The sequence below is a fragment of the Bacillus rossius genome, chromosome 1 (genome assembly GCF_032445375.1).
Source record: "Bacillus rossius redtenbacheri isolate Brsri chromosome 1, Brsri_v3, whole genome shotgun sequence".
In the NCBI taxonomy this organism is placed as follows: Eukaryota; Metazoa; Arthropoda; class Insecta; order Phasmatodea; family Bacillidae; genus Bacillus; species Bacillus rossius.
In genome coordinates, this window is record NC_086330.1 from 48,798,703 (window position 1) to 48,816,612 (window position 17,910).

Consider the following 17,910-nt stretch of genomic DNA (forward strand, 5'->3'; position numbering starts at 1 on the left):
TGCAAACTCTTATAGGTGCTGGAAAACTCTCTAGGAACCCGGTGGAAAAAGATTTAATGGGAGAAAACAATAAGATAACTAATTTTACATTAAGCTATAAATTCTCTGTCAAAATTAAAATGCAAAATTAAATTGGTGCGATAATCCCAAATTTGCGGCACACTACCCAATTCTTAAATTACATGCCCTAGTGGCCTCACTCTTATGTGAAGGTGCAGATTTAATTTGTCAGTTTTCTTTACTTAAATTTGATCTCATCTTTCATGCTGTCTTATATGTAGAAAACTACCATCATTGTTTGTTTCAAAGTATATGTAAAAAAAACATATAAAGTCTATATTACATTCCAGGGTTGGTTACATGACCTTCATAAGTTTTTTTTTTTGAGAGTGATACTGTATTTGATACAATATTTTACATAAAAATGATGTTGCATTGACTTGTGTCTAAACTGCTACACATTTTAGGATGCACCCATTTGTATTGTAATGTTCTTTAGAAAAAGTTGAACTTTCCAATTTAAGACCCACTATAATTTAAGTTACATATATTTCTGTAAAAGTATATATTAATATTTATTAATAGTACTGACCTGCAAGTATAATCCAAAGACTACTGGCTGACCTTTAACTAACCTCTTGCCCTGCCTGTCTTTCAACACAATAATGGGAAATGGTTTACGTAATTTCATTTTACAATCTGTCATCTTACAAACAACCCAACACTAGTTTAACTCATTCCCTATCTTCTGTCTCATGAATTAATGGCCCACTTCATCTCCCCTATCATCTAAAAAACATGTTGGCACTGCCACCGTATATTCAAAGTATCTTTATTTAAAAAAATTAACAATAACCTTAATCACTAACCCTTCACCATGATTCATGGATAGGCTGATGGCAGTGGTGGACCTAGACTTTGGAGGGGACTGGGGGGTGGGTGTTAATGGAATACTGTGTTTTATTGCATAATCGATGCATGATGTTTTTTAGATTCCGAGCACTTTGTGTAGGTAGTTTTCCCATATAAAACAATATATTTTAAAGTTTAAATCTAATATTCATTTGGATGTTACCGCTTACTTATTTAATTAACAGAAATATGAAGTTTAGTAAATTTTCTTTTAAAGGCATTTTCAAACGTTATAACCTTTATCTTTTCGTCTTCGTTGCCGCTGTGTACTGCTTATAAAAATGTAGCCAGCGCTAGTTGGCATCATTCATGTTTGGTTATGTTGATTCCCTTTATAGAGTGCGCGCACGTAGTCAAATATCGATAAAGATAGCTCATCAATTGCATGCAATGTCATGCTCTGTCTAGTGCCAAGTTAACTAAATTTGATAGCCCATGCTTTCTCGTGGTGTGTACTACGATAGTTATGCGCTCCGACTCACGTTCGTGTCACAATTTTGTTTTTTTCTATTTAAAGTTGAACATAATGTTTTTGTTGCATGACTTATTAATTTAAATTGTTTGACTTGCTTTTGTATACTCTACTTTTTGAATGAACGTACTTTCCTTGAATAGGTTTTCGTTTTTATAAAGAACTTTACCTAACAAAAAATGATTTTTTCACATAATCGTCACACCCCTACTTTTCAAACTTTATTTTAGTATAAAATGTGCGATAATTATGCGATGAAACATAGTAGTCCCCACAAAGAAAGGTAGGTTTAAGGGCCCTTCTACAGAAAAATAGGGAAGGAGCTTTTTGCAAGCCAACCTGAAAATTAGATTTCAAAGATGGTTTCGATAATTTTACTTGGGGAATATTGATTTCTTTCCCAATAAAATCTACTCTGGTCATTCAGTTTAAATCACGTCTTATTAGAGGCAATTTAATATTTGAATGTTTTTCTGATACACAAAATCATGAAAACTATTGAAATCTTAAGATATTGACCAGCACTTTAAATTACATGCTAATGAAATTCTTTTAAAGTCTTCATTTTCTCATTAATGTCCATAATTCACAGACAAGGGAAATAAAGATGATGAGGGCCGGTGTGGTTGCCCTGCTTGCCTGGTTCTGGAGCAGCCCCTGACTTGTAGTGTGACATGTGATTTTACAAATTGCAGATTATATTCATTTTTCACTTTATGTTAAATTTTGGTTTTTATCCCATCTTGAGTTGGTATATACATACCACCCATCGCACATAATTGCTGTCAGTAAATGTAATGTAAGAATCTCTTTAGTTTGTATTTCATGATTTTTATGGTGTGCATGTAAAATCATATGGATAAGTATTTTAATTTTTTTTTTAATTTTATGTTTTCTTTGTAAAACATGTGCACACTGAATTTACATGATGTGTAAAATAGTGTTTGTTGTAGTTAAGATTAGTAAATTTTTTTATTGTGTCAACCAGCATTGTACTTCGATAATTGGTCTAGCACTGTGCTGGCAACAAGCATTTTAACCCTTGCACACTGACCAGTTTATTCCTGTGTTCTTCACCAATTTGCCATAAGGCAAGATTATATGGTGAATAGAGATAAAACCAAAATAACTGAGAAATTACCGTATTTACTCGTGTATAGCGCGCACCACGATTTTTGCAACAAATTCCAAAGAAAAAAAATTTTTTCCCCCATAAATAAATTTTACTAACATTTTGTGGTACCTGTACGTGTGAAACAAATGATAATTTAAATTGATGTGTGGTGATGCGTCAGGAAAATACTTAAACTCTGCTGTGTAGACGGAAGATAATGAAGCGCTGTATCGTCACAACTGGTACTTGGGCGGAGGGAGGGAGGCAGGCAGTAACAGAGACGCGCGGAGGATTAGATGACTCACCGGTAGCAGCTGGGACGAGGAAGCGAAGGAAGTGGGAGGGGGGAATGGCGACAACATTCTTTCTCTCTCTTTTATTTTACTAGCTGCGTTGGCTTTGTGTAGAGGGGGAGGTCTAAAAATAAACAAGAGACGTGCGAGCTTGCGCGCGCACGTGTGTGTGTGTGCGTGCGTGCGCGAGAGACCAGGTTGCGTGTGTGTGTGTGTGTGTGTGTGTGTGTGTGTGTGTGTGTGTGTGTGTGTGTGTGTGTGTGTGTGTGTGTGTGTGTGTGTGTGTGTGTGTGTGTGTGTGTGTGTGAAAGAGAGGCCTTGTTGCTTGTGCGTATGTGTGGGGGGCTGGCCAGAAACGTCAACAATCACCTGGCAGTTAACCACTTCCACTCCTCCTCCCTTCCACACCCCCCCCCCCCTTTTTTTTTTCCGTGTATAGCGCGCATCCTTATTTTTTTCCCTTACTTGAGGGGAAAAAAGGGCGCGCTATACACGAGTATATACGGTAAGTCAATAAGACAATATAACATCAAAATGTAGCGAAATTTGCCTCAATTACCTCATTATACCTATTTAAAAATGTACTGTACAAAGTAATCAACATATTGTTTCTATCTATAGTTTTTTTTTTAAAGTAAAGTAAATTGCAGCATTATATAGCTAATACCATAGTCACATCACAAGAAAATGTACACGTTTAAAGATTTTGGGCTTTTAACATTGCATTTGATTTTTTGATTTTTGAATGTTTTAGTTGCAGATTTTTGTTTAGCTGACTCCTCAATATATGTAGTAGTATTGTTTAATGTACTCATTTGAATTGTCTTAATACAAATTGTTGAAGCAATTGACAGTACTTATTATTACATGTTTTAATTTTTAATGACAAAATTTGCTTTTTTTTTATAACACCATTAAATCTTGGATAATGAATGTGAAATATTCTAGTAGGTTGTAGAGAACTGAAGTGTCAAAGTCTCAAAAATATTTTATTTTCTATTGGTAGTACATATAAATAGGAATAAAAAAATATCTGTAACTACTTCAAATATTTAGAAATAAATACTACAAAAAACATAAATAAGTACAAATAGTTTTTCTCTCTTAAGCAAAACACAATAACTATGTATCTATAAATAATATAATTTAACATAGCACTACAGGTCACATGTCTTCGTAAAAAAATGGAATGTAAAAATAATAATTATACAACTGAAAGTTTCCCAAGCTTTTAAAATGAGTTAAAGATACACAGTATCACTCGTAATAAATATGTTATACATGTATTAGTTTATTTCCAACTACCTGAACTCTAGAACTTCACTCATTGTTGAAATTCATGCAGACCACAACTGTTTGATAAAAGAATACAAATGTGGAAAAGCACATGTACTGATCTATAACAAGTTCCCATATCCACTAAGCATGTAATTGATCCATCCTTCTGATTAATTTCAATCCTACATTTTAAATTATTTAAGAAACTTAAGCTTTGCATTCATTATAGTTTATTTTCCACAGATTATGGTAAAAATAAAGAATATTCCTAGAGAAATAATTCCATTCAAGCTAATTTAAATTAAATAATTTACATTGTGTATAAAACTGACATAAAAATTTTATTTCCGTATGCATATGAACTTTTAATGTTTTATATGTTAAAATTGAAAATAAATAGTGGCCTTGCCATCAATAGGAAATGACTGTTAGCTAGGATTTCTTGACTTTCATATCGTTACTTTAGCATAAGCAATGGAACAGCAAGGCTGTATCTTTGCAATAAAAAATTGATTGTGAATTTTAATCAAACACAAGCTTTTGAAATATATTGTTAGTAAATACACAAATAGTGAGTTGTATTGTCAGTAACATAATCTGTAGGTCCAACCGGTTTTGGACTGCTATTGGATTTTTAGGTTATGACCGGCACTTTCATTTTTTAATGATATTGGCCGAAAATTAAACAAGCATATCGTGAATCTGCAGAAACCATGATTTAGCTAATTATTGGCAAAATTGGTTTCTGCCAATTCGTTATCGGCAAAATTCTAAAGTTTACTTCAAATCATCTAACAATTTATTAAGAACAAGGGAGGAGTAACCAGGAACTATTCTGTTTATGCATGAAGAGTTAAAAACTGCAGTTCACCTTATGTGACCATGCAAATCAGCAGAAAAATTTCTTTGGCAAAGTTTTAAAAATAATTTACCTATTTTGCCAATTTCTGAAAGAAAGACAATTGAGCCTCCACCATCCCTATAGCAAAATTACTGAGTTCAAATAGAACCTTTCATATGCCATTTTACAGTTTATGACTATGCACTAAAAACTGTCTGGGGGGGGGGGGGGGGGAATGTAGTCATATTACCAACTATAACTGGGGGATAATGATACACTGAAATTTAAAGGGAAGAACCCCTAGCATCTGTTAATGTTTCACACTTTTTAAAAACAGTTTTCCAAAGTGACTAGCATGAACTCAAATAAAAGTCTTAAGAAATGTTTTAAGAGGGTTTGTCTTGAAAAAAAAAAAGAACAGCAAACTTTTAACAAACTGGCTCAGGATGAGATAAGTTCCAACTTGGGGCTGCGACATAAGGATGGTCTACTGTTTGACTTTAGTGGGTGTGACTGAGAAACAAGCTCCATACGGTGAAAAGTCTAACACTGAACGTTCCAGAACACAACCATGCCGTATTATTGAACGTCAAAGTAGTTTCAATGGCGAAATAAAAACTGACAGTATTGATAAACTCTGAGCTAAATAAGGCAGTCTGTGCAGTGATACGACCTGGCGGCAAAGCTCAACAGCGAGAACCACCCAAAAAAAATCTAAATGCGCCTGACTCGATTGGTGTCAGATTAAAAACCTTTGTATGTACTTTATTGCAAAGGGAGTTGAACAATTTTAGTCTCAAGATATTGATAACAAACACACCACTGTATGCAGTTTATAGAAAATACACGTGTTTGTTCAAATTAGGTAGCTTTTCCATGATTTCTTCCGTTCTGGTAATCACATATTAAAGAAGAATTACATTGCATTTCCTCTTTGAAGGGTCAAAAAAAAAAACACTTGTAAGTTCAATATAAAATCTGTTTCTGATTACACAATAGTAATGTGCATTTGTTAGCTAAGGTTTTCATAAAGTGATTACCAATTCCACAGGCTAATAACGTTGAGAGTTTCATTACAATATATTTATAGTAAAAGATGTTATAAAAAAGATGAATGCAAAAATATGTGCATCATAGTATAAAAAAGGACACTCAATTCTATGACGACACAAACATATAAAATGACATGAACTTCTGAGCAGATGCACAGTTACACATTTGTACAAACACAACACTATTTGTTGACTTCATATCCTGCCAATTCTATGAACAGACCAGCTGCGGAAAATCTTGCGACCAGATTTCTTAAGCTCCCGTCCATGCGCCACGCTCACTTCCAGCGAAGCACCGTTGTTCAGCGACAGCCAGGTGCGCACTTCGTTCGTGTCGGGCGACGCAGCTAAAGGCGAAAAAGGGACAGTTGAACAACACTGCCCACATCACTCACCGAGCAATCAGTAAGAACACATGTCTAAAGCAGGCCTCTAAAAAAACATATGAAAGGTTAGCAATCAGATATTGAAATATCTCACTTTTGTCTGAAGTTTTACTTTTAGATTTTATTTTAACATCAAAATATTAAACTGTACCCACATAGTATTTGATACAATATCAGTAATTACTGTTAACTTATTGCAATTTAAAGACCATCCCAGTTTCTTTGTCCAGGATCATTTCTGTACAACAAGATTTTGTAACAACAAAATTGGCTGATATTTTCAAAACCACTGAATAATTAGTAGGCCTGTGCGACTATTTGAATTTTCGAATGTAAATGATAAATATTCGACCTCGAATACTAACACTTTGAAATAACGAATATTCGTTTCCTAATGAATATTAAACATAGCATACCTCATGAGCTTGTATTAACCTCAGCATGAAACGTTGGTTTAAGTCATTTCTGCAATATAAATACGTACCTTTTTTTGATCTTTTAATGGGACTTCAGAATCAAAAACATTAACAAGAAGCAACGTTTTAAACATGCAACTAGTATTAATTTTTTTCCAGTACTGTTTCACTAAACAACAGAAAAATCGCGTGGACAATTCAAAAGATGACACACTTGTCATTTCAAACTTGAAAACAAAATATTATTTGTATTCATTTCACCACATGCACCAGAAGTGGGGGGAAAATAAACGAACATCAACATCCATGAACTACAACACCACAAAACACGAACACTCCATTGAGATGGACATTACAAGAAGTAGTAGTCATAGTTTCAATGCCTTACAAATCGATAGTTGCAATCAATCTAAAACCATATGATACAGTAGCAACAAAATTAATGGTTTAAGATTCCAGATGAAATTAGCAAATAGTATTGTTTTTATAATATTGCTGAACTAAAATAAATACAATTTCCCTGGTGGTCAGTAATAATAAAAACTCGTGAATAACTGCAGTTTAAATATGTAAATATAAAATCATTCAATCACCAATTTGGAAATACTGCATATAAAAAAAAAAATTAATGAAATGTATTTTACAGTTGAAAATTTTCTGTGTCAATGTGCAGAGAAGCAGGTTGTAAAACATATGGCAAATAAGAACTGAAATGAAAAGTTGATTGGTTAACTGTATAGGTAATTTAAAAAAAAAAAATATTTCGTAATTTAAATATATTAAAAAACATTTTCCTTATAATTATTGCAGCTGACTTGACTTAACCAACCTCTCTCTTTAGTATTATTGGTCTGATTTTCCAAAAGTTATTAAATTACATGAACATTTTTTTTAGTGGGATTCTATTTCTAATTCTTATCGTTCAATTTCAAAATTTCAATATTCGTATACTATTCAAGCAAAAAAAACTGATATATGCACAGGCCTAATAATCAGTTATATTTTGGTATTAGGAAAAGTTAGGCACCATGTCAACCTGACCCTCGGGATTCGTAGAATCCTGGTCTAAAGCAATTTTCTTTGTAGCAATTGAAATATTGAAATCATTATGTACAAACTAGTGATTGGTAAATCCCAACATTCTGGGATTCCAATCACGAAGAGTACCTCGAATGCATCCCTTAAACCCAAATCATTAAATCAGTTCTCAAGGGTCTAAGATAAAATAATATACATGAAACACACACACAAAAATAAAACCTATTGGTTTGTAATAGGGATGGGATTTTCGAATCTTGGATTCGTCGAATATACCGAATCCTATGGATTCGAGGATTCGTAGGATCCGAGGTGGGATTCGAGGTGGTATTCGAGGTGGGTTTTTAAGAGTTTTAGGTAGTAATTGAAAATTGTAGTGCTGGGCGAAGTTTGAAAATTTCGAACCGAACCGAACCGAATCCTTACGTTCGGTTCGAAACCTCTTAAAATATATTCGAAAAACCGAACGTTCGTTTAAAAAAAAATTACGTTTTTATAATTTTCTAACCCCCATTTGAGACCATTCACAAAACAGCACAAAAAAATTCCATTACTTGTAATATTCCGTCTTTTATCGCATAATCGTCGCCTCAACAGTTTCAAGCGCAGACAAAATAATAATAAAAAAATTATTAATCGTCGCATAACTCTCATAGCATTTTTTCATATAGGCGCGCTTTGTTTTTTGTTTACTTTAGAGAATTTTGTATGCATTTCTCGTACTACGTAATATAAACTATCGTACAAATGCCAAAGGTATTGTATATTATACCTTTAACTATAGTGCGTGTACGAGAAGTGTTGTAAAATCACCAAAGATTGCGTACTCCATACGTTAAACTAAAGCGCATGTACGAGAACTCTCGTATTTCGGCAAAACTAACGTGATCAAGTTAACAAAAGACAAATGCGGTAGGAAATGATTACGTAAATTACGTATTTTAAATTACTGGAATGTATTTATTTTCTTTGGCCTTTTTGGTTATAACAGTCAGGTACTGAAAATATTAATTTAATCTTGTGTATTAAAAGTACTGGTCCAGTAAATTTTACAGTACGGTACTAAGTTGACTAGCGTAGTCGCGGCAGCCATCATTATTTCTCGTGTTTTCTTTTTTCCGACGCAAATTTTTATAACCACGCTGACTTACGTTATGTTTACAATATTATTGTTCTTGAGGTGATTTGCGATGAGCAGGCTTACGTCGTTTAAGTTTTCCAAATGGAGAAAAGATAATGACGACCCAGATGACCCAGAACCACCCCAAAAAATGTCTAAAGTTTCTTCTGACGAGCAGCATTCTTCCAAGAAAACAGCAACTGCAGTCAGCGGGTTTTGTAATGTAGATTGGTAACTTAATTCACATTCGACTTTTTTTTAATGTCCTATTAAAAAGTTTTACTTTTTAAAAATGTTAGGTTATGTCTACCACATAACTATGTTATGTGGCCTTATGCTGAATGTTCGTCATCTTTATAATCTTTTTTTTTTTTTTGATGAAGGTTAGTGTACACTGAAAAAGGAAGATAGTCTTTTTGAAATTTAGATGGAACTTATTCATGAATTAAAAGTATGTGTATATATTTAATTTCTTTATATATATATATATATATATATATATATATATATATATATATATATATATACACACACACACACACACACATATATATATACATATACACACACACATACATATACACATATAAAGAAATTAAATGCAAAATGATTTTCTCTAAACTGTTTTCTTTCCTTCATTATTTATTGCATAAACTTTACTTATAAAATGTTTTGTAATGTTTTAATAAAGCTAAGCTATATAATGTTTTAATTTTACATATGGCTGGAGAACCTTTCTTTCTCACCATTCAGTTAAAGACCGAAATGTTGGTGGTCGGTTCATTTTAATTCAAAACAATTATTTCTGTATGAGGTTCGGTTCAAAATTTTTTTTGCTATGGTTCGATTCAGTTCGGTTCGAAACCAGAGAACTGAGGTTCGCCCAGCTCTAGAAAATTGTATACCTAAACTGTATTATAAAGGTAACGGAAATAGCACAAACATAAGATAAACTACGCTGCATTTTGTCAATTAGCATAACTACTCGATCATTTCCAACCTTCAATAATATAACATTGCAGAAAAAACGTAACTTTTTTTAAATGGTGTCTGTTATACAAACAAATTTTATTGAAAACATAGGAAGGATTAATTTAACAGAGAATTAGACAGATGCAAACTTACATGTGTGGTTTTTGAGGTTATTTGTCTCTATTTTATATCAGGTGTATACACTATGCACTTATTTTACAATTTTATATTTACACATGATTTTTTTTAATACATAGGCCTATGTAATTTTTTAAAATAAATGTGTGATTTTTTTTAATAACATGTGGTGAAGTTTAGTGTGGGACTGGGATTCGAGATTCGATGACAAACACTGAGGATTCGAACAAGGATTCGGATTCGACCAAAATGTGGATTCGTCCCATCCCTAGTTTGTAATGTAAGTTTTACCAAGTTTCCGAAATCATTACATAATATTATACACACTATTCCGTATTAAAATAACAGTATTGTTGTGAATAATAATAGAATATGTTAGAACAAATAAAAACCTAGTTAACTTTAGAGCTGTCAAAGTTGAATTTTTGAATTTACTACATTTCTTTCAATATTTTTATTTGAATATATGATTTGAAGGCATTTCAGAATTTTATTGGCCCATTGTTCAGAATAGACCAAACACAGACGTACGGTATTATATTTATAATTTTAATTCAAAATAAAGTATCAGTTTTAAATGACATTGTACACAAAAGATAAAATTACATTTGGTTATTAATGTTAATTTACAGTGTCGTCACAGACACAAAAGAAAGTTCATACACATTTTTATCTTAATTTTGATATCAACTAGTTGTGTGAATTTAAGCATGTTAGTAGTTATGATTTTATATTTTTATGCTATTTCAGTCAGTACTTTAAAGTTTTATGAATGTATCCATTGCTAAAACAAATAATTTATGATGTCTTTGGAGTTCACATAGTAACCTGAACTTTTAAGAAATCAGTAAGTAAAAATAAGATTTCTTCCAATCTGGATTCAAAAAATGTGATGTTGAGAGACGATGTAATATATTTTATGAATTATAATGGAATATAGCTAGGATTCTGTGAATATATACAGATTAGGCTACACTTGGAAGGAAAATAAATAGTTTTATCGCTGAATCGTCGCACCGTTATTTTAGGACATCAAAATTTGGTGAGAGAAAATTACTCGCATAAACATCGCATGATGTTTTTAGATTCCGAGCGCTTTGAGTAGGTAGTTTTCCCGTATGAAACAATGTATTTTAAAGTTGAAATCTAATATTTATTCGGATGTTACAGCTAACTTATTTAATTAACAGAAATACGAAGTAAAGAAGTTTTCAAAGTTAATCACTTTTATTTTTTCTTCGTCGCCGCTATGTACCACTTATAAAAATGTAGCCAGCACTAGTTGGCATCATTCATGTTGGTTATGTTGATTCCCATATAAAGCGTGCACATATAGTCGAGTATCAATACAGATAGCTCATCAATTGCATGCAAGGCGTGCACTCTGACTGGTGCCGAGTTAACTACATTTGATAGCCCATGCTTTCTCATGGTGTGTACTATGATAGTTATGCGCTCCGACTCGTTCGTGTCACAGTTTTTGTTTTTCTATTTAAAATTGAACAATATGTTTTGTTACATGACATATTAATTTAAATTGTTTGGCGTGCTTTTGTATACTCTACTTTTTAAATGAACGTACTTTCCTTGAATAGGTTTTTTTTTTGTGAATAACTTTACCTAACAAAAAATGCTTTTTTTCACATAATCATCACACCCCTACTTTTCAAACTTGATTTTAGTATAAAATGTGCGATGATTATGCGATAAAGCACGGTATGTATGTGGATAATGATGATCAAACAGTTACAGTTTTTATAACAGATTGAATTAGTAAAAGATTAAGTTATTGTAAGTTTAGTTCTACATGAATATTGTGTTTATGTTTTATGAAATATTAGGGTTATATTGTTGCATAGTTACACTATACTAAATCAATATTAAATTAAATTTGATATTTTTATTGAATATTAAATTATATGATAAACACTTATTATGACAAGACATTAATTACATATATACAATACATAATGTATGTACCTAAGCTATAGTTGTAATGTATATCATATCACACGTATACTAGCATAAATACATGTGAAGGTACATACACCATCTTTAGTAAAAACAAAAATAAACATTAAATTTGAAGTAAATCATATTCGTCATGCTTGAGCAGAAAGAAAATAATTTTAATGCTACTCTTGAATTTTTAAGCTTCAAACGTCCTGTTCTCGGGAAGACTGAAGATAATGTTGTGACCATATATGACACGAATACATATGAATATTGATCAAGCTGTTTTATTAGGTATAACTCAGTGAGAATATAAACTAATTGTAATTACATGTTGCCGGCAGATTCAGTGGTGACTGAGTTGTAGTTACTAGCACTTACTTGCTAGCAGATCCTGCAGTGTTGCTCGGCATGAGCCCAACACTTCTTTCCCTGAACTGCGCACTTCGAAGAATAACACCGCCTGGCGAGGCACACTGTCTGGTGTGTCTATCTGGAAGGCCAGATCGAACCTCGGGTTCGTCATAGCAGGCAGCAGCCGTGACTTGGCCAAGGTGCGACCAACCTTGTCAGAAGATAACACCCTGCAAATCAAATGCATAACATCACCTTTCATTAGTGTGTTTCTCAAACAAACATCTATATGTGCTAGTAGTACAAGATCCACAGACATACACTCCAACACGACTACCCAACGGGACCAACATACTGGTTGGGCCTTATCCTACAAGTGCTATAACCAGACCAGTGAAGTAGAAGTGCTTGTGGTGCGTAGTACTCTTAAACTGGATCCACATAAAATATTGGCATAAATAATTTTATTATGCTTTTTGATCATTTTCAGTAATTGGTTAGGTTTTCTGTTTCAATGTAAATAACAGCTGATTATATGTTTCAGCAATTTGTTGTTTTGCTATTATTCATCATTAGTTCATGTTTGTATATATATCTGTTAGTTAACTTAATTAAAACTTTAAAGGCTGCTCAAAGTAATTATTACCAATTTGGCCGGTTGGTTAGGTTTTCATATGTAGTCATCTATTTTTTTTTTACTTGTTTTGCTATTATCCTTTGTTTGAAAGCATGATGATCCCTTGTGATGGTAAATTACATCAGTGTTAGAGTGAGAAATACAGACAGAAACAGTGGTTCCCCACCTTGTGTGGGAACTCGAGTGTTATAGTAGGAAATACCTACCTAACGAGAATCCCCTAAAAGGCAGGACAACAGCAATACACGGGAGTCTAAGAGGTTGCGTAACTCCTAGGCCCCAGGAAACCCTGGATTCACAGGCGACCGAGCCCTTAGCAACAACGCAGTGAGCGCTGATTGGCTCTAGATGATGTCACTTCGGGTCTGTGCTGATTGGCTCTTGATGATGTCACTTGGGGCTCGCCGGGTATAAATACAGGTTTGTTAGCAAGCAGAAGGTGCCTGGCTACTAGCCAGAGGCTTCGGCTTACACCACCGCTCCGAAGAAGACTACAAATCATCACGCTGCCGCCATCGCCCACGACGTCCGAAACTTCGCTGCACCACGACGCTGACGACTTAGAAAAATCCGCACCCGGGGCAGAAGGGATCGCTGCTCCGCCACGAGACAGTCACTCTGCATCCAGAGGTCCCACCCGGACTCTGCCTGCGGCGGCCGCGCTGTCACCTCCAGAGTCTATCACCTCCGTCCGAAGCCGAGGTGGGACTTAGCCGAATTCCAACAAGGCCGTAAGTGGAACTTTAACTTTTTCACTCTGGATCGGGACTTAGCCGCAGACGACATACCACGAAGAAACGGACTTAGCCTCAGACGCCACGACAAAAAAAAAAAAATGGCAAAAAAAAAAACTCGCCAGGAGCGAGTAGGAACTCACTCGGCGAGTAATTTTGAGGAAAGCTGCTAATCGAATTTGACGTCCTCAGGGGTGGGCGAATACCCCCTGAAGGTAAATAGTGATGGGTGCAGACTTTTGATTAGGGACACTCGCTCAGCGAGTGGCGAAGGAGCGAGTCGGCGCAACGAGAGTGGAGGTTGACATCTACGTCGTCCGCATACGGCGACGAGGGTTTATAGGCAGCGTTGGCGAACTTACCCAGAATTGACTTTGTACATAGAGTAGTTAACTAATAGAGACCGGACTGAGACGCCGGAAAGCCGGAACTAGGAATAAAGACTACGAGTTGGCCGCACCTCAATAGAGTGTAGGCGAAAACGCCACTAGGGGTCCGATTTAAATGTTTGTTATATAAATAGAGGGCGGACCCAAACTCGCGGCGTAGGTTAATAGTATAAGTCTAAGTCAAGTATATATTCTGAATTGTGTGTAAGATAAAATTCTTGTAATTTTGTGTAATGTTATAAGTCTAAGTCCAGTTAATGATTTGAATTGTGTAAAGTTAATTTAATTTGGCAACATAGTTTTTGGAAGTATCAGAAAAATAATTCAAAGAATATTTTAATACAAAAGTTACATTGTTTGTTCCCATTGCTACCATAATCTCTAAACGTATCTGTCAGGGTTATTATTCTTTCTGTGTTGGTACTCGTTGCATGGAATTAAAAGTGTGTAATTTGTGTTCACAGACACCGTCAGCCATTTGATGTTAACCGATTTCTGCTACTGAAGCAAACTGCGACGTATAAATATCAAGTTGTGCATGTTTCTCGTGTGTTATGTTATAACGAATAAAAGCGCCTTGTACACAAAACTGTTTAAGTTTGTTTTCGCAAGATAAAAACCCACCCTATCTCCCTTGGCAACTCTTTTCGAGTCGCTGCAGGAGATAACATGAGGACAAATGTATCATCACAATTGGAAAGAGACAGAGAAGGAAAAGCCCCTAGATATACATATGCGAGTTATTTCACTTCTTGTAACTTGTGCTTTGGTTGGCTGATTTTAAAGTGTGTCTTGAGCTTATATGTGACTGGTTGTGAGGGACATGTGACTACCTCCCTCCTTTGTCGTTGAATGGTGGTGGTACCAAAAGCTCGCAGTTGGGCGATGACTCAAAAATATAATTATGTAGTTCAGAAGCAAATTTTGCAGCTATGGTCTGGGCAATGCTGATTTATAAATATTTTTGCACTTTTTACTTAGAATTTGTTGACTGCAGTCGTCTGTGTTAAGCCCGCAATGCGACTTGTAAAATTCACTTTTAGTCGTCATTCCAAGGACAGAGTCCTTGGTTTGTACCGTGAGTTTGTGTGAAACCATGGGATTTAATAGTAATAGTAAATAACCTTTCAATCAGACATTTTGGTACCATTTGCAGTATGAATTGTTTTCTTAAAGCAACATACTTTTTTCTTGTGTATAATCTGGAACAGTGTGTTGTAGTTGGAAAATGATGACCATTGTGCTAGTGTGGATTTTCGGTCATACTGAACGTGCACGTGAGCAGAGCCAGGTGTCGTGACAACACAGCAGCAAAAAACTTTTTGTTCTCAGTTTAAACAAGTGTGTCAGTTACAACTATTCCACATGGTTTCCCTCAACGTTACAGCAGTAAGCCTACTGCTCACAGCGTTCGATGGTGGCACCAGCAGTTTGAAGAGACAGGTTGTTTCGTGAAATATAAATAAAATAAAATTCTGCATTGTTAAACGTATATTTAAATCCACTTGAAGCTTATATCTTTATATATGTCGAAGATATAGGCTTGTGAAATTGCAAGGTTCTTTCGGGAACATGATTTATATCTCTAGTGTGGAACTATTAATTCCATTTCTACTGTTTCTGTTGGAAGGGCTGTCATGTTGCAAATCTCGGACACCTTGTTTCTAACACTCACACCACAATGACCATATTTTCTTCTTCCGAAACAAGAAATTTAGTATTAATGACTTTACAGCACAATGATGATATGTAAATGTTTTGGCTTTCCTTTAGTGCACATTAGTAAGGGCTGGAAAAATTAAAACTAAATAACAGTATTATAGGTTTTTACAAAATAATTGTTCATTCCTTTTTAGATTAAATCCTCAAAAAATGTCAAATCACAAATCGATTGGATTAATTGTTAGGTCCGTGAGACAAGAGAAAATCTGCGTACAGACATGGTGGTCATTTTGTTTTTGTGTATTAAGCCTAACTGATTTGCTAATAAGTCTTCATTGACAAAAATATGGTAGTAACAATTTAATTACACATAGATGAGTCACAGACCTACGGCCAGGTACAAATATATTGTGAGTCAATTTAAATGTGAAACAACATATTTTGTAACACTATTTTGAAAACATTCATTAAAATGTAGCAGTTTGTGGCATTTTCTGGAGGGTATTTTACAAATTAATGACATTTTAAATTAATTTAGCTGAAAAAAAGGGATTTTATTTCAAAATTTTGCTTAAATAACAGATGTCCGAAATTAGCCAAAAAATAACAATTAAAGTGTCAATTAGCATATATATATATATATATATATATATATATATATATATATATATAGCATCTATTAGGGCTGTGCGAATGTGACTTTTTCAATGCGAATCAAATGTGAATCGAATAGTTGCAAATATTTGTGAATAGCGAATATTTTCTAATTGAGTTCTAGGTATAAATCTGAATAATTACAGTCAAAATTTGGCATATTATAAATTATTTAAAAGAGTAATGTTCTTTAGCTTTATATACATTTGTATTACTCAAGTAACATGTAAATTTTTATGTCTCTTCTAATGGTTTAGTAATAAAACACAATCAGTGATATAGAAATGTCTTCATAAAAAGCCAAACCTACACCTTGCCATCAACGCTACGTAAATTGCAGTGCAAAAAGACCAATTCCTTTACATGTTCTGGATCCAGGCATTGCCTCTTGGAAGTGACAATGTTCCCAGAAGCAGAAAAACAACGTTCTGAACGTCTTTTCTTCTGAAAATTAAAAAAAAAAGTTTATGAAAGTAAACAGATCTTCGCTGTATCAGTTTTATTCTCGGCAGTAAATAGTCAAGCGATTACCAATCGATATATCGAAGAGTTGTTTATTACAACTGCTCGTAAGCATGGTCAATATTCCGTACTCAGTCTTTTGGAATCAAACACGTCAAGGCAAAATAATTTTTAATGAATTTTGTTTATCTTATCTTTTTAATTTTATCTAATTATTTACGTAACATTCTCGGTAGTTTAAAAATCGATTGCGCTGGAGCAATTCTAGCAACACAATTCTCTGGCCATGGGCCGCTCTGCTGGCCATCAACACAAACGGACACGTTTTCTTTTTTGCTGTAGCCATGATGACCGCTGTATTTACTTTTCTATCGTTAAAAGAAATTCTCTAGATTTGTATTAGTAAAATTAATAGAATGGTGACCAAAGAGTATGTGTGCATTAGTTTTTAAAGGTGAAAGCTGATGTGCTGGCATTGTTTAAATAGCTTTACACTTTTATATGGCACAAACATGGCTCGCCCGAAAATTGTGCTAAGGACAACTGGATATAATAAATTAATTATGCTACACATCACGTAAAGTTTGCAGTAAAATCGTAAGCATTTATGATAATTTTCATGCTACATTGAATTAAATTGATTTCAGTATGCCCATTTACCTAACCTAAAATTTGATGTAAGTAAAGGTCCGCTTAGTTTTTTTTCTTCCATTAAGTCACTCGGAAATTGATTTCTCGAGGTTCGACATATTATTGTATCACATGTTTTGTCAAAAAAAAAAAAATAGTAGAATCCCGCTGATGCGACCCCTCACTGTTTCCGGAAAAACGGACTTATAAATGGAATGGTCGCAATAATAGAGAATTCGGGCCAATTTTTACCCCCCCCCCCCCCCCCCAAATATATCCAAATACATAAAAAAATCACCTTTGTTCGCATAGATTTCATATTCAAATAGTCTATGGTGTAAAAAAGACAACTTTTTAAATTCATATTACATCTAGGACTCGCATACCTCGAACAATGGGTTCC

The 17,910-nt window shown here is 34.1% G+C and overlaps 1 protein-coding gene across 1 annotated transcript in view; it reads right to left on the reverse strand.

Moving 5' to 3' along the window:
* Positions 1-3,418: 3,418 nt before the first annotated feature.
* LOC134527763 (extended synaptotagmin-2-like) overlaps positions 3,419-17,910 on the reverse strand; it is a 165,076-nt gene continuing 150,584 nt past the window's right edge. The window contains exons 21-22 of the mRNA XM_063360736.1: positions 12,367-12,569; positions 3,419-6,309 (exon numbers count right to left, since the gene is read on the reverse strand). Of these exons, the coding sequence (XP_063216806.1) occupies positions 6,158-6,309; positions 12,367-12,569 (355 nt within the window). The 3' untranslated portion in view covers positions 3,419-6,157. The remainder of the gene's footprint in view (positions 6,310-12,366; positions 12,570-17,910) is intronic.